This window comes from Budorcas taxicolor, chromosome X, assembly GCF_023091745.1.
Source record: "Budorcas taxicolor isolate Tak-1 chromosome X, Takin1.1, whole genome shotgun sequence".
In the NCBI taxonomy this organism is placed as follows: Eukaryota; Metazoa; Chordata; class Mammalia; order Artiodactyla; family Bovidae; genus Budorcas; species Budorcas taxicolor.
The window spans coordinates 1,731,656-1,750,032 of record NC_068935.1 but is presented as its reverse complement, the minus strand read 5'-3'; the positions used below and the strand labels follow the sequence as shown (position 1 = coordinate 1,750,032).

At 39.1% G+C, this 18,377-nt stretch overlaps 1 protein-coding gene and 1 pseudogene across 1 annotated transcript; both read right to left on the bottom strand.

Moving 5' to 3' along the window:
- Window positions 1-4,426: 4,426 nt before the first annotated feature.
- LOC128070553 (zinc finger BED domain-containing protein 2-like) lies at window positions 4,427-5,080 on the bottom strand. The gene is given in 1 exon segment (XM_052663844.1): window positions 4,427-5,080. A coding segment is annotated over 1 exon segment (654 nt).
- Window positions 5,081-9,353: 4,273 nt separating this feature from the next.
- LOC128070423 (splicing factor U2AF 35 kDa subunit-like) lies at window positions 9,354-9,898 on the bottom strand (annotated as a pseudogene).
- Window positions 9,899-18,377: the final 8,479 nt, after the last annotated feature.

Here is an 18,377-nt window from a genome sequence, read left to right as displayed (position 1 = left end):
AGATTGTAGTTGTGTTTTGCTAAAATTATCTTGGCTCTTCCCTTTTCACATGTTGGCTTTATTTTGGGGCTGACTACTCTCATAGCTGGATGGCTGACAGCAGTTCCCAGATTTACATACTTCCTTATTCTCATCAAGGGGAAAGAAAGGAGCATGTTTCTTCAAAATATTTAACAAAAGTCCTAGACTTCCCCCTGCTGAGACTTTCTCTGCCATGTACCAACATTGATCAAATATAGCAACTACTGCTGCTAAGTTGCTTCAGTCGTGTCCGACTCTGTGCGACCCCATAGACGGCAGCCCACCAGGCTCCCCCGTCACTGGGATTCTCCAGGCAAGAATGCTGGAGTGGGTTGCCATTTCCTTCTTGAATGCATTAAAGTGAAAAGTGAAAGTGAATTCGCTCAGTCGTGTCTGACTCTTAGCGACCCCATGGACTGTAGCCCACCAGGCTCCTCCATCCATGGGATTTTCCAGGCAAGAGTACTGGAGAGGGGTGCCATTGCCTTCTCTGAGGAGTAGTGTTAATCCTACCTAAATCAAAAAGTTGTGGCAGCTAACAAGCACATGAAAAGATGCTCAACATCACTTTATTAGAGAAATGCACATGAAAACTACAATGAAATATCACCTCAAACCAGTCAGAATGGCCATCATTAAAAAAAAAAAAAAAAAAAAAAAACAAAGAATAAATGTCAGAGAGGGTGTGGAAAAAAAATGAGCCCTCTTGCATTGTTGGTGGGAATGTAAATTCATACAGTCACTATGGAAGAGGTATGGAGATTCCTTAAAAAAAAAAAATGGGAATAAAACCATAAGCAATGACCCAGCAGTCCCACCAGTAGGCATATACCTTGAGGAAACCAAACATGAAAAAGACACATGTACCCCAATGGTTTATTGCAGCACTATTTACAATAGATACAACATGGAAGCAAACTAGATGTCCATCAATAGATGAATGGATAAAGAAGTTGTGGTATATATATACAACAAAATAAAAAAGAACATATTTGAGTCAGTTCTAATGACGTGGACAAACCTAGAGCCTATTATAGAGTGAAGTAAGTCAGAAAGACAAAGATAAATAAGATATACTAACACATATATATGGAATCTAGAAAGATTAATTTATTAGCAGGGCAGCAATGGAGAAACAGACATAGAGAACAGACTTATGGACATGGCTGAGAGGGGAGGAAGGAGAAGGTGAGAGGTATGGAGAAAGTAACAATACATATATAACTTACAATACCATATATAAAATAGATAGCCAATGGAAATTTTCTGTATGACTCAGGGAACTCAAACAGGGGCTCTGTAACAATCTAGGGGGTGGGATGGGGAGGGAGATGGGAGGGAGGTTCAACAGGGAAGGGACATATGTATATCTATGGCTGATTCATGTTGATCCTTGACAGAAAGCAAGAAAATTCTGTAAAGCAATTATCCTTCAAAAAAGAAAAAAAGCTGTGACAAGATGAAAAGGGATAAAATCATGCTAAAGTGGTAACCAATCTGCTTAATACAAAGTGACATAGTATCTGATACATACTATGATAGTATTAGTCACTCAATCGTGTCTGACTCTTTGCAACCCCATGGACTGTAGCTCACCAGGCTCCTCCATCCATGGGATTCTCAAGGCAGTAATACTTGAATGGGTTGACATTCCCTTCTCCAGGGGATCTTCCTCACCCAGGGATTGAACTCGAATCTCCTGTATTGGCAGGTGAATTCTTTATCATTGAGCCACCAAGAAAGTATACATACTGATAGTGAAGTGAAGTGAAGTGAATTCGCTCAGTCGTGTCCAACTCTTTGCGACCCCGTGGACTGTAACCTATCAGGCTCCTCCGTCCATGGGATTATCCAGGCAAGAATGCTGGAGTGGATTGCCATTTCCTTCTCCAGGGGATCTTTCCAACCCAGGAATTGAACCCAGGTCTCCCACATTGCAGGCGGATGCTTTACCATCTGAGCTACCCAACAAATTTGTGTTACTTTATTTAATTTCCCTTACATATAAAATTATTTCAACACTAAGGAGAAAACTAAAACTCATTCATGGGTTTTCAAAGGGAATAAAATCCTTTATAACTATACAATCCTGAAAATTATCCGTTAAAATGTATGTGACTTGATTTATAAACCTAGTGTTCTCCTTGTGTTTTGATTCCAATGTATATAAAGTCTAGGAGAAAAATATTATAAAAACAGGTGGAAAAGGGAGGGTGGCATGGAATTTCCCAAATGAAACCTATTTTTAATCTCTGCTCTCCATCAGTTAAGAAAGTCTTTTTCTGAGTAGGCTTTTTTCAATGTCCTTTTCAATCTGTGCCCTTATTCAATACTTTTTCTCCTCACTACATCAAATTGAGGTTTGGCATCTCGAAAGTCCTGTGTTAAATATTTTATAATATTGAATCATGGCCAATAGAGTCAAGTGAACTCTAACACAACATACAAATGCCTGGCAACTCGATGTTATATGAGAGAATGTTTATAACACTGTATCGTTACTCAATATCCATTTCCCTGGAGTTTCCTGCTGATTTACTCTGAAATCATTAAGAAAGGAATAGTCATTAGTTAGCTTGTACTTTTATTTTCTTTATATAATTGCTTAAATGTGTCACTTATGATTTGCTTAAGGGTAAAATCAAATGAAGTATTTTTTTCCACTTTTCCTGACAATCCAAGCCTGAAAACTTCAAGTCTATGCAAATATAGTATTTATAACAAATTATTTTAGGCAAGCAACTTCTGAAGGAGATGCAATGAATTTCAGCCTTTAGGAATTTTGAGCTATTAGAAAGTCTGGTATTGCACTAATAAAATACAAACATTTATAGCCAGATCTTATTTCTGATACTGCTAAATGGGAACTTACAGCTTAACATAATAGGCAATTTAGCATATAAATGTTTCCCATAAAAGCAAGATGTTGGCAGTTCAAAACAATAAATGTTACCCTTCGGGCAGACTGTTACTGAGGTGTTAAAGGCCCCTGAAATTTTAATGAACTTGTTTATACTAAGAATTTCCTACACTAAATATCTTGCCTGAATTAATCCACTCCCAAGTTCATGCCAGACTACTGAAGGAGACTTTCAAAAAGTTAGACCTGGAGGAACTAACCTTTTAATTGATTTATTTTGGCAAAAGTTTTATTTCAATCTTTCCCCTTCAGTTTTATGTTTGCATCTGTCATCTATTCTGGTAACTCTCTAAGTGCATTCTAATGGCAATCTACTCCCAAGGACCAAGAGGAGGCATGGAATGTCTCTTAACTTGGAGAGCCATTTTCCATGCAAGTACATCACAACATGTTCTTATAATCTAAATAATGCAAGGGTAGCTTTATTTCTTTCTCATTTTTCTAAGCAAATACAGGTCATATCAGTTGCTCTTTCTAACCTGCAGTAGAGGAAAAAAAAAAAACTGTCTTCACAGTGGAATTCATTGAAAAGGGAATCCAATTTAAAATGATTGAATCAGGTCTCCAGAAGAGATTCTTGCACGTAGATAGAAACTCTTAAAACCTCCATAATATCAAGTAAAAAATGTCCAGACTCTTTGAAGCCATTCAAACTGTTGACCAATCATTTCCTGTCAAACTTTTGCCTTGTTTTTCTAAGTGTTCACCAACCTATTAGTTCTCTTACCAATCTTACTGATCTTTTCCTGTATCTTTAGCTGACTCCTCTTCCATGGTTCCCCACATCTTAAAGTGAGACATTTTCCCAATTTACCCTAGTTCCTCTTTACTTTTTTTTCTCCTTCTTTGTTTAGGTTTATTCCATTACCCCCAGAGAGTTTCAGTTATACCTATGAAATTGACCTCACAATCTGTGTATCAAGCCCTTCTTATCATTTGATTTTTTTTTTTTTGGAGATCTCAGGCCCACGTTTATTCTTTCTTCCACTGCTGGGTCCCACAGAATCAGCTTTACATCCAGTTCTTAAATCAACACCAGAATGTGTACAAACACCTCTGTCCCAGGAAGTCTGAGCTCTTTTTATTGTGGGGTCTCCAGAATGAGCTGGCCACATAGGCATATTCCAGCCACCCATCCCGTCTCAACCATCAAAACCTTCAGCTCCACCGAAACCAAGTGCTAGGCATAAAGCCCATTATTTTCACTCATTGAGGCTGACAGGCTGGTACATTCTGCCCCCAAATAACTCACAGACCCATAGTTAGTATATTTTAAAGTTTTGGTGAGTACTGTTCTAAGGAACCTAAGATAAGATAAGCATTTGGCCAATTCAGACCTGCTGAGATTAACCCATACTATTCTTTCTCTTAAAAACAAAATCCTACCAAGCTACTTTGCTGTATATGTAAGCTGGAACTAAAAGAACTTTTTTGCTATGGGTCTAAAGTCAGTGTTTTCAGAATAAATTTCTCCCAAGCCCCCGTTTAAACAAAATGAAAGGGGTGAGCTGCCCTGGGCTGATCTTTCTCTCTCTGGCAGGCCTCCTTCTCAGCCCTCACCTTCCGCCTCATCTCCAGGATGGCCCTTTCCACCTCCTCCAGGGCTCGTTCTCGCCTCTCCACAGCCCGCTCCTGCCATTCCACCACCCTTTCCCTCCTCAGAAGTTCCTTTTCTCTTTGGCTGGCCCATAAAGCCAGGGACTCCACCTGCTCCAGGAGCCTGGCCCAGTCACCCTCAATACCCGTGGGGAGCTGCGACCCCTGAGGCCTGGGGTCCTGACGCTGCCCAGCTTGACTGTGGCCGCTCCTCTCCAGCTCATCTTTGTGCATGCTTTTCAGATGCTTCCATAGGGCTGTGGTGCCCACGTTAACCCCAGGGCCCCGGCTCACCTGCCTGCCACACAGCCGGCAGGTGGCCTATTGGTTGGGGTGGTGCCCGGCACGGGCAGGGGCCAAGTGGAAATATTCCCAGGCCTCAGAAAACCGAGTCCCCTTGTTGTGGGGCATCGCGGTGGGCATGGCACCGGCAAAAGGGGCTGCCGGTTCTCGCGTCTCACTGATCTCCTCCCCCTCCTTCACTTCCAAGGGCCCTTTTGCCTTCATCCTGTTTCCGTCCTCTTCCTCCTCTTCCCGCCTCATCCTGTCTCTTCTTTACAGCTTTCCTTGAGCCAGAAGTCTCTAAAGCTAAAAGTGTACTTGGGAAGGGACTGGGCGACTCTCAGGGATTTGCAATAGTGGTCCAAGGCTGGCCACACCTGGGTGGTGTGAGGTTTCCTCCTTTCTGCTTCACTGGAGAGTCAGGATGAGTCAGAGCCAAGCAAAATGGCCTTTGAGGCTCTCCTGTACCTTCCCTCCATGACCCGGATACGTGCTGATCCCTCCTTGGCTGGGCCAGAAGACAGGATAACTCGGTGAAGCAATTATTAATACAAAGCTTTCCAGTGAGCTCGGTGATCAGTACCTCAACCAGCACCACATGTGTTTTTGAATACTGAGAATTTCAGGTATTCTCTTGATTCTTTTCCTGGCTGCTTTCACTGCTTCGGTGCTCCCGGAGACCTGTGTGATGCACTTTGGAGGCAGGAGGAGCAGCCTCAGGGTTCAGGCTGTCCAGGATGGCAGAGCGAGGGCCTCACTGGGTCTCCCTCAGTGTGGGTAGAAGCGAACAGAGACTGATGCTAATGTAGGAGAGACTTGCTGTTCCTCTGAACAGATGCAGAAGTCAGTCCAGAAGCTACAAAGCCTGCCAGGGCCTGGGAAATACAGTTCCCAGTGTAAAGTCAGCTTGCCCCTAGAGAGGTTCCTTGGGGGCTTGGATTCTAAGAACTCCAAAGAGCAGGCTTAGCTGTTTTCAGCAGGAGGAGCTGGCATACCTGGAGGAGAAAGCAGGGGAGTTCCTCTCCACAGCCTGGTTGTGTCGGGGTGACCTCAGCAAGCAGCTCACCACACTCCACCTTCCCCAGCACCATCACCTACAAAGTATGTCATAGTATAAGGCCAGCTATTGAATGTTGAAGAGGATTTGCCATGTTGTGAGTGCAAACATAACCTTAACTGGAGGTCTTCTGAGATCTGAGACTGGGCCGCGTGGGCTTTCCACTGTCCCGGTTTCCGGCACGATGGGCCTTCCCTTGCGCTGGATTTTCTTCGCGTTCTGCCTCTACCACGGGAGCTTCGCTGAGTTGGGCTCCGGCTGTGCTTGGCCTCTTCCACAGGGAGGTTGTTTCAGCCAGTTTATATCCAAGTCATGGCACCATAGATGGCACGCGAGTGTGTGTTTTTTGATTCTTTGTCTCATCACAACAAAGATTTGGAGTGACGGACGTTAAAACCCCCTCGGCGTGTCACAGCTCTCAGGTCTTGGATAGACTGTGTTATACCTCTCAGGTCTCGAATGGACCATGTTACAGCTCTTAGACAAATCAGTGTTACAGCTCAGTGTAACAGCTCTATTTTATTTAGAAGATAGCAGGAAAATCCATCTTTGAGGCATGAGGGCACATCGATCTTAAGACACGAGGAGAAGAAGCCCTTCTTATCATTTGAGTGTCAGAGGTAATTTTTACTTTCCACTGCTTCTCAATATTTGAAAGTGAAAGTGAAAGTCACTCATTTGTGTCCAACTTTTTGTGACCCCATGAACTATACAGTCCATGGAATTCTCCAGGCCAGAATACTGGAGTGGGTAGCCTATCCCTTCACCAGCAGATCTTCCCAACCAAAGAATTGAACTGGGGTCCCCTGCATTTGAGGCAGATTCTTTACCAGTTGAGCTACTAGGGAAGTCCTCTCAATACTTAGATAGATTATTAATAAACTTAAAAAATCCAGAACTTAACATATCTTTTTTTTAAAATATAGTGTTATAAGAAAACCACAGGCCTCCAATGGCATCACATGTGCTAAAGCCCATGATGCCAAAACTAGATTTAATACTTGATCTAATTGCAAATTAAATGCAATCTTAATGAGCTAGTATGGAATTTTCTGTCATGAATTAGTAAGGTCATTTGTCTTGTGTCTCTCCACCCCACAGAGGAAGAAGTATTTTGCATGGTAAATCCCTTGCTTTCCTTTCTCTCACTAAAAGATGTCTTAGCCAAAAAGTACACTTTTTTAAAATTTTTGTTAATAGCTTTTCCTTCTGCCTATAAAAATTTCCCATTTTGTTCTCAGAACTCTTTTATAGTTCCTAGAAAAGAAGCTTCTGAATGCATGAATCACTGAATAAAGCCAATTAGATCTTCAAATTTACTTAATTGAATTTTATGTTTTTTTTTTAACTAGTTCAGTTCAGTTCAGTTCAGTTCAATTGTGTATCCGACTCTTTGCGACCCCATGAACTGCAGCACGCCAGGCCTCCCTGTCCATCACCAAGAGTTCACCCAAACCCATGTCCATAGAGTTGGTGATGCCATCGAGCCATATCATCCTCTGTCGTCCCCTTCTCCTCCTGCCCCCAATCCCTCCCAGCATCAGAGTCCTTTCCAATGAGTCAACTCTTCGCATGAGGTGGCCAAAGTACTGGAGTTTCAGCTTTAGCATCATTCCTTCCAAAGAACACCCAGGATTGATCTCCTTTAGAATGGATTGGTTGGATCTCCTTGCAGTCCAAGGGACTCTCAAGAGTCTTCTCCAACACCACAGTTCAAAAGCATCAATTCTTTGGCGCTCAGCTTTCTTCACAGTCCAACGCTCACATCCATACATGACTACTGGGAAAACCATAGCCTTGACTAGACAGACCTTTGTTGGCAATGTCTCTGCTTTTGAATATGCTATCTAGGTTGGTCATAATTTTCCTTCCAAAGAGTAAGTCTCTTTTAATTTCATGGCTGCAATCACCATCTGCAGTGATTTTGGAGCCCAGAAAAATAAGTCTGACACTGTTTCCACTGTTTCTCCATCTATTTCCCATGAAGTGATGGGACCAGATGCCATGATCTTCGTTTTCTGAATGTTGAGCTTTAAGCCAACTTTTTCACTCTCCTCTTTCACTTTCATCAAGAGGCTTCTTAGTTCCTCTTAACTTTCTGCCATAAGGGTGTTGTCATCTGCATATCTGAGGTTATTGATATTTCTCCCAGCAATCTTGAGTAAATAATGATAAATTTTCAGGGATTGTTCTAAGAGCTTTCTATAAAATAAAGCATTAAATTCTGAGAACAACGTTTTGAAGTAGGTACTATTTTTAACATCATTCCCATTTTATAGATAAGTAAACTGAGGTACAGAAAGTTTCAGTGAATGCCAATGGTCATACAGCTGGTAAATAGTAGAGAAAGGATTTGAACATGAAAATCTAGCACTAGGGTCTTTGTTCTTAACTACTTTGTTTTGCTGCATGTTTTCAGTTAAAATTAATAATATATTCTATTGACTTCACCTCTATTCCTCTCACATCAACCTTTATAATCTTTTTTTTTTTTCACATTTTCTTGTTACTCCCCTTCCCCTTCCCACATCAGATCAGTTGCTGAATTAACAAGCCTTGTATTTCTACCATTTCAGGTTTGTTTTTACTTTTTGTGAGCAAGTAGATTCAATTTGCTTTCCTGACTGCAGCATCTTTCTTTACTAACTCAGGAGTGGGGAGATTAATTTTACTATAGCACAACACTAATGGAGTTTCTAACAAGTTTCTTTCTACTTACAGAGAAACAAAAACAAAACAGACTCTGCAAACTGAAATCCATGTTTCTTCACAATATATGGATCCAACATACTTTTCTAAGCTTATTTATTACATTTCTAATGCATCAGATTGATTCCTCAGTCATTTTTAACTGCTTGTTACTGTCTTTTATAATTTCCTCATGTAATTCTATCCCTAATTTCATAGTTATTCATTTTATAGTCTTCATGCACTACAAATATAAACTGTTAGTCTCTTCCTTTCCTACTTACAACTCAGCAGATAGCGCTATTCATCTCCAATATATAGGCTCAATCCTTTCCATTTCAGGGGCCAGAACCAATCTTACTGATATATTGAAAATGTTATTTTGTGGTTAAAAATATTAGCAAACAATAAATAAATAGTAAAAGAAACATAAATGTCATTAATAGAATTTCAATATTGTTTTAAACTTTAAAAATCAATATTAAAATGATAGCCAACATTATGTGAGATGGTCAGCTTCAAAACTTGTGATGAGAATTATTTATTTTTTTTACTATACCACTAAAAATTTTATTCAGAAACCCATCTTTAATGGTTTTGCTGTTGCTGTTTAAAAAATTACCATTATGAACCCGTTTGTTTAATCAACTACACTTTCTAGCAGACATAGAGTAAAAATGGTATGGCTTAGACTTTCCCACATCTTTCATGGTCTCTTCACCACCTTCTGTAGGCAGTCTAGCCCCCACACATAGACCTTGACCTCCATCTATGTTTCTTGTGATGGTGTCAGTATAATTCTCACCACAATTCTCTAGAAATGGGCTTCAAATGCATGAAGTTGCAAAAGCCTTCTCCTGCACTACACACTCCTTTTTCATACTGGTGGTAGCAGGCTTCTCTGTCCCAGGGGAAAGCTCAGTATGCATGCACTGTATGTTAAGCCAATAGTTATTCAAGTTAATCACAGCCATTTCTGTATATTCTTCTGGATGAAATTTGACATACACAGTTACAATTGGTGATCTCCAAGTTTATCACGGATATTCTTCACTTCAACTTAGTTTTAATTTTCTGTTTCTGTAAAAACCTCCTCAAAAAATTCATCATAATGTACTTACCTTTTGACACACTCATAGCACAACACAAACTGTCAGCAGGCAATGAAGAGCTTTGAAGGTTATGGTACACGTTCAAGCAGAGTGTGGTCTAGTAAATTTATTGCATGACTGAGTGCATCTCTTTCCATGAGGATGTACTTTAATTTTGAAATAAAATGAACAGTTGACTTTGTCTTTCTTGGTGCCAAAGATGGAGACCAAGTAGCCTTTCATTTCCCACCTGCCACTGCCAACACTGTTGCCTGCACAGCTGACCTTCTTTGAAGGAAATTTAAATTGGGATTACCTTTGGGGAAAGTAATTGATGAATTTAAAACAACAGTCTATAATAGAAAACAAATTAAATATTAAATATTAATAATAATAATATCTAAGTTAAATATGGAGTATCTACTCTATTGAATTATTCATATTTATTTGCACTGAGATTAGAAGGGTCTTTAAGGGATATTGCCAATTGTAAAGGAAAGGTTGCAGAATGATGAGCACTATATTTGTATAAACATATACAGATAAAGTACCTAGTACTCTGTATTGCTATGATGATATTTTGTTGTTCAGTCACCCACTCATGTCTGATTCTTTGCAACCCCATGGATTGCAGCATGCCAGGCCTCCCTGTCCCTCCTCATCTCCCAAAGTTTGCCCAAGTTCATGTCCATTACATCAGTGATGCCATCAACAATCTCATACTCTGATGCCCTCATGATTATATTTATTGTCAAATAACTATATCAAAAACCTCTGGTAATATTAAAACTTTATGTTTTAAAATGTTTATATCCTTTGTTGTGGTTTATCTTATTCTAGAAAAATGTTTTGGTAGATAATCAGAAAAAAACACAAAAATGAATACAAATTTATATTTGAATTATAATGTAATTATAATTTGAAGGTTCAATATTAGTGTAATATTAAATAAATTTTGGTATGCCAATATTGTGCTTTGAAAACCATACCTAAATATTTATAATATAATATAAATAAAGTTATAGTTTATATCTCCAATGTCAAACATGGGGCCTGATACTAACAAATCAATTTTTAAGGAATGCATGTGCATATATTATAGTATGAATTGGAAAAATAAAAGATAGCATACATGTTCAGAGCTTAGAGGTAAGTTGACTAAAACAATTATTGATGGATTATGAGCATAAGAATATTTTAAGTATAATCCATACACATATTTCTTCCACAAATGATGATTTGTTGTAGTAAAAAGAATAAGAGTCCCCCAAAAAAGCCATTCCAAACTTATTAAAAAGCAGAGAAATCACTTTGTCAACAAAGGTCCATCTAGTCAAAGCTTTGATTTTTCCAGTAGTCATGTATGGATGTGAAAGTTGGACCATAAAGAAGGCTGAGTGCCAAAGAACTGATACTTTTGAAGTGTTTGAGAAGACTTTTGAGAGTCCCTTGGACAGCAAGGAGATCAAACCAGTCAATGCTAAAGGAAATCAGTCCTGAATATTCATTGGAAGGACTGATGCAGAAGCTGAAGCTCCAATACTTTGACCACCTGATTCAAAGAGCTGACTCACTGGAAAAGATCCTGATGCTGGGAAAGATTGAGGGGACGAGGAAAAGGGGACAACAGGGTATGACATGGTAGGAAGTCATCACCAACTCAATGGACATGAATTTGAGCAAACTCCAGGAGATAGTGAAGGCAGGGAAGCCTAGTGTGCTTCAGTCCATGGGGTTGCAAAGAGTCAGACATGACTGAGGGACTGAACAACAACAAATATGTCCATGTCTTAATTCCCAGAACTTGTTAATATGCCACCTGGCTAATAAAAGGGACTATACAAGTATGATTAAGATTAAGGACATTGAGGAAAGGAGATTATTCCAGGTTATGGAGGTGGGCCCACCTTATCAAAAGAGTCTAAAAACAAAAGAATATTTCCCAGCTGTGGTCAAAGAGAGATTTGTATCAATGTGTCAGAGAAATTTGACATTAATGGTTTAAAAATGGAGGAAAGAAGACACAAGCCAAAGGATGTGGGTGATCTTTAGAAGCTGAAAGTGAATTCTGTCCTAGAACCTCCAAGAAAGGAATTTAACCTTGCTGACAGCTTGATTTTAGTTCAGTGAGACCCATGTTAGATTTGTGAATCCACAGAAGTATAAGGTAATAATTTGTGTTCTTTTAAGCCAGTACATTAGTGGCAATTTGTTATGGCTTCAATAGAAAACAAGTATATTTGTTGAATACAAGTTCAAAGTATAGACACGCACACAAAAAATCATCTTTAACCCCATATTCAGATATAACTACCATAACATTATATATACTATAGCATTTTCCTTTATACATGTAACATGTCTCAGAAAAAGGCAACTTCATTCTTCCAGTTTCTCAGGTCAAAACGCTTGGGGTCAGTATTTCCTTTTTTTTTTTTTTTTTTTTTCGTCTGTCTTATATACAACATTCCATTAATCCGCTCTATATTTGCAATAATCTAACCATTCTCACCATCTCCAAATACTACCTGGTTCAAGCCACCATTAGCTCTCACTTAAATTTTACAGGAACGTCGCTCAGTCATGTCCGACTCTTTGCGGACCCATGGACTGTAGCCTACCAGGCTCCTCTGTCCATGGGATTTTCCAGGCAATAGTACTGGAGTGGATTGCCATTTCCTTCTCCAGCGGATCTTCCTGACCCAGGGATCGAACCCGGGTCTCCCCCATTGTAGACAGAGCTTTACCGTCTGAGCCACCAGGGAAGTCCCACTTAAATTTTAATAGCCTCTAAATCTTTTCCCTGCATCCATACTTGCCCATTCACCATAAAACAGACAGAATTATCCTTTATAAATATATATCAGTCACCTTCTAAAGCTATTCTTTCTTTCAGAATAAAAGGTAATTCCTCACACTTGCTTACGAGTCCCTAGAAAGATGTGGCTTTCAGCTGCTTCTCTGATCTCATTTCCTATTGCTTTTCAGTCTCAGTCACTCCACTCCAGCCATTAACCCTGAATGCTTTTTCCTCCAATTACCAATCATGTTCAAAAAACAGGACCTTTATGCTCACTGATTTTTTTGCCTATAACGTTTTTCCCAGAGACATCTATATGGCTCAATTTCATTTCACTTAAGTTCATGCTCAAATATCATATAACCCAATGGATTTCTGTGACCTCCCTCTATCAAATAACACTATTTTGCCTATGTTCTCTATCTCTTTACTTTACTTTACTTTTCCTCATAAAACTCACCACTATCTGAAATAAATTATATGTATTTCAGATATTGTATATGAAATTGTATGTTTATATGCATTTATTTTTTATGTATTTTATAAGAATTTGTTTTTCTTATTTTTCAGGATATATAAATAACATAAATGTTTTTCGCTTATGTTTTTGGAAGCACATGTTTATGAAATGATCTCTTCCTAATTACTTTGTTAGTGTATGCCTTTGACTTTGAGGCTGTTATGCATATTGTCACTGTGAAAGCTGTTGTTGGTTTGCCTCAGTGTAGGATTTTGAGGTTTTCTTTTGGTATTTATCTTTCTTGCTGGTCTCTGAGATTTCTGTATCTGTGGTATTGTGTCTGACATTAATTTAAATTCTTAGTCATTATTTCTCAACTATTTTTCTGTTTCTCTTTTTCTCCTCCTTGTATTCCCATTATGTGTACCACAGACCTTGGATATTCTCTTCTGGTTATTTCAGTGTTTGTTCTCTTTGCTTTTCAGTTTTGAAGGTTTCTTTGAGATATTCTCAATCTCAGAGATTCTTTCCTCACTCATATTCAATATATTAATAAGCCAAGCAGAGATAATTCTTCATTTCTGTAACAGTGTTTTAATCATTAGAATTTATTTTGGTTGTTTCCTAGAATTTTCATCTTTCTGCCTGCATTACCATATGTTCTTGCATGCTGTCTGCCTTATTCATTAGAGCTGTTACCATGTTAATTATAATTGTTTTAAATACCTAGTTTGACAGTCCAACATCCCTGCCATATCTGGTTCTGATGCTTGCTCTGTCTGTTCATGTTATGTTTTTTGCCTTGTCTGCATTTATGTGTTTTAATTTTTTCTTAGTGACTGGAAATGATGAATTGGGTAAGAGGAACTGCTATAAATAGGACTTCAGAAGTGTGGCAGTAATGTGTGTGTGGTGGTTGGGGGGCTAACATACTATAGTACTATGATTAAGTAACAGTCTTTTAATGAGTTTCTGCCTGTGGACTATGAACTTCATAATCTTTCTGTGTTTTTCTCCCCACTTAGGTGGGACAGGATGGTTAGAGTGTGCTGAAATTGCAATTCATCAATTACTGTACAGTTTTTACTATTCCAACACTGGTTCCCTGATTGACATCTGCTCATGAGTCTCTTCTCTGGAAAGCTCTGACTCCTTGACACTTGACTGTTTCTTCAACTTAGGAGGAAGCAGTTTGTCCTGTGTCCTTCCTAGTCTTCTAGATCTAATAAGAGTCGTTCATTTTTCAATCTGTTCAATGTTTTACTTGTTAGTGTGGAGTGTCAACTTCCAAGTTCCTTACATGTAGGACTAGAGATTGGAAGTCTCTAGAATTTTTTTTTTTTTTAAATTCACTCCAATTGCTTTATATTCAAATATCCTCATATGTGAGTTTTTTTAATTGCTTTTCAATAAGATAAAAATGTCAAGAATATATTTTTTCACAAAGAGTACATGGGATAAACAATCTTTGTATTTTCAATAAAACATTTTGGATATCTTCACACATGAATGAAAACTTAATAGGGTATAAAATAGATGGATGACAACTTTCACTTTCTGTAAACCTTGTTTGACATATCACATACCTTTATTATATTTAAATAAGCTATTTGTCTATTTTTAAAACAATACATACCATTTTGATGATAGTGGCTTTATGGTACATTCTAATAGCTGGTGAAGTTTGTCCTCATTATTTGCATTTTTTGTTATTGTTTTAAATATTTTTGTTCAGTTGCTAAGTCATATCTGACTCACTGTGACCACATGATCTGCAGCATGCCATGCTTCCCTGTCCTTCACTATCTCTCAGAGTTTTCTGAAACTCTTATTCATTAAGTCTGTGATATCATCCAACCATCTCATCCTCTGTCGCCCCATTCTCCTCATGCCCTCAATATTTACCAGCATCAGGGTCTTTTCCAACAGCTCTTCACATCAGGTGGACAAAGTTTTGGAGCTTCAGATTCAGCAACAGTCCATCAAATGAATATTCAGGTTTTACTTCCTTTCAGCTCAGTTCAGTCACTCAGTAGTGTCCAACTCTTTGCAACCCCATGAACCACAGCACACCAGGCCTCCCTGTCCATCATCAACTCCTGGAGTTTACTCAAAGTCATGTCCATTGAGTTGGTGATGCCATCCAACCATCTCATCCTCTGTCGTCCCCTTCTCCTCCTGCCCTCAATGCCTCGCAGCATCAGAGTCTTTTCCAATGAGTCAACTCTTCACGTGAGGTGGCCAAAATATTGGAGTTTCAGCTTCAGCATCAGTCCTCCAATGAACACATAGAACTGAACTTCTTTAGGATGAACTGGTTGGATCTCCTTGCAGTCCAAGGGACTCTCAAGAGTCTTTTCCAACACCACAGTTCAAAAGCGTCAATTCTTCTGCACTCAGCTTTTTTTATAGTCCAACTCTCACATCCATACATGACTATTGGAAAAACCATAGCCTTGACTAGACGGACATTTGTTGACAAAGTAATGTTTTTACTTCCTTTAGGATCGACTGGTTTAATCTCCTTACAGTCCGAAGGACTCTCAAAAGTCTTCTTCAGTACCATAGTTCAAAATCATCAATTCTCCTTCTTTATGGTCCAGTGCTCACATCTGCATGCTTAGTCACTCAGTCATGTCCAACTCTCTGTGACCATATGCACTGTAGCACACCAGGCTCCTCTGTCCATGGGGATTCTCCAGGCAACAATATTGGAGTGGGTTGCCATGCCCTCCTCCAAGGGATCATCCCAACCTGGGATTGAACACAGGTCTCCCACATTGCAGGTGAATTCTTCACTGTCTGAGGCACAAGGGAAGCCCATGAATACCACAGTGTGTATCCTATCCCTTCTCCAGGAGATCTTCCCAGCACAGGAATCAAACCAGGGTCCTACATTGCAGGCAGATGTAGTCTGCCAGGCTCCTCTGTTCATGGAATTCTCCAGGCAAGAATACTGGAGTGGGATGCCATTTCCTTTTCCAGGGGATTTTCCTGACCCAGGGATGGAATACTGGTCTCCTTCATTGGAGGCAAATTCTTTACCATCTGAGCCATCAGGGAAGCCGAATGAGTATGTACATGACTACTGGAAAAATCTTAGCTTTGACTAAACATACCTTTGATGCTCACACATTTATTATTTTATATAATCATTTAAATTATTTTAAGTCAATTTAAAAAATTCCAGCCCCAAACATTTGCCTTCTAAGTGAAACTGCATTAAATTAATAAATTAATTTTGTCAGAATATTTTCATAGTATTTACTTCTTTTCTAAAAATATGACACTTTTTGACTTTTTCTGATATGATTTTATGTTCTTCAATTTGATGTTTTGGTAACAGTTTTATCAAGATAGAATTCACACATAACACAACTTACCCATTTAAGTGTATGATTTAATGACTTTTAGTATATTCACAGAGTTGTGCAACAATCATTACAATCAATTTTAGAATATTTTCATTATCCCTCAAAGAACACTGTAAACTTAAACTATCTTCCTACAATCATCCCCACTTACCCTAGCCTAAGGGACCCATTAATGCCCTCTGTCTCTATGGATTTGCCGATTGTAGATTCAATATGAATGGAATAATTACGTGTGGACTTTTGTGGCTGGCTTCATCCCCTTAATATAATGTTTTTAATTAAGGTTCATATGAGTTGTAGCATGTATAAGTATTCCATTGATTTTTATTGCTGAATAATATTTCATTTATGGACATCAGTTCACTTCAATCTCTGAGTCATGTCAGACTCTTTGCAACCCTATGGACTTCAGCACACCAGGCTTTCCTGTCAATCACCAACTCCCAGAGCTTTCTCATACTCATGTCCATCATGTCGGTGATGCCATCCAATCATCTCATCCTCTGTCATCCCCTTCTCATCCTGCCTTTAATCTTTCCCAGCATCAGGATCTTTTCCAATGAGTCAGTTCTTAACATCAGGTGGTCAAAGTATTGGAGCTTCAGCTTCAGCATCAGTCCTTCCAATGAATATTCAGGACTGATTTCCTTTAGGATTCACTGGTTTGAGTTCCTTGCAGTCCAAGGAACTATCAAGAGTCTTCTCCAACACCACAGTTCAAAAGCATCAATTCTTCAGTGCTCAGTATTCTTTATAGTCCAACTTTCACATCCATACATGACTCCTGGGAAAACCATAGCTTTGACTAGATGGACCTTTGTCAGTAAAGTAATGTTTCTGCTTTTTAATGTGCTGTCTAGGTTTGTCATAACTTTTCTTCCAAGAAGCAAGTGTCTTTTAATTTCATGACTGAAATCAGCATCTGCAGTGATTTTGGAGCCCAAGAAAATAAAGTCTGTCACTGTTTCCATTGTTTCCCCCTCTATTTGCCATGAAGTGATGGGACCAAATGCCATGATCTTCGTTTTTTTGAATGGTGACTTTTTTTTTTCTTTTTTTTTTTAAATTTTTTAAATTTATTTATTTATATATATATTTTTTTAATTTTAAAATCTTTAATTCTTACATGTGTTCCCAAACATGAACCCCCCTCCCACCTCCCTCCCCATAACATCTCTCTGGGTCATCCCCATGCACCAGCCCCAAGCATGCTGTATCCTGCGTCAGACATAGACTGGCGATTCAATTCTTACATGATAGTATACATGATAGAATGACATTCTCCCAAATCATCCCACCCTCTCCCTCTCCCTTTGAGTCCAAAAGTCCGTTATACACAGCTGTGTCTTTTTTCCTGTCTTGCATACAGGGTCGTCATTGCCATCTTTCTAAATTCCATATATATGTGTTAGTATACTGTATTGGTGTTTTTCTTTCTGGCTTACTTCACTCTGTATAATCGGCTCCAGTTTCATCCATCTCATCAGAACTGAATCAAATGAATTCTTTTTAACGGCTGAGTAATACTCCATTGTGTATATGTACCACAGCTTTCTTATCCATTCATCTGCTGATGGACATCTAGGTTGTTTCCATGTCCTGGCTATTATAAACAGTGCTGCGATGAGCATTGGGGTACATGTGTCTCTTTCAATTCTGGTTTCCTCAGTGTGTATGCCCAGCAGTGGGATTGCTGGGTCATAAGGTAGTTCTATTTGCAATTTTTTAAGGAATCTCCACACTGTTCTCCATAGTGGCTGTACTAGCTTGCATTCCCACCAACAGTGTAAGAGGGTTCCCTTTTCTCCACACCCTCTCCAGCATTTATTGGTTGCAGATTTTTGGATCGCAGCCATTCTGACTGGTGTGAAGTGGTACCTCATTATGGTTTTGATTTGCATTTCTCTAATAATGAGTGATGTTGAGCATCTTTTTAAGCCAGCTTTTTCACTCTCCTCTTTGACTTTCAAGGGCTTCCCTCATAGCTCAGTTAGTAAAGAATCCTCCTGCAATGCAGGAGACCCTGGCTTGTTTCCTGGGTCGGGAAGATCCCCTGGAGAAGGGATAGGCTACCCACTCCAGTTTCTT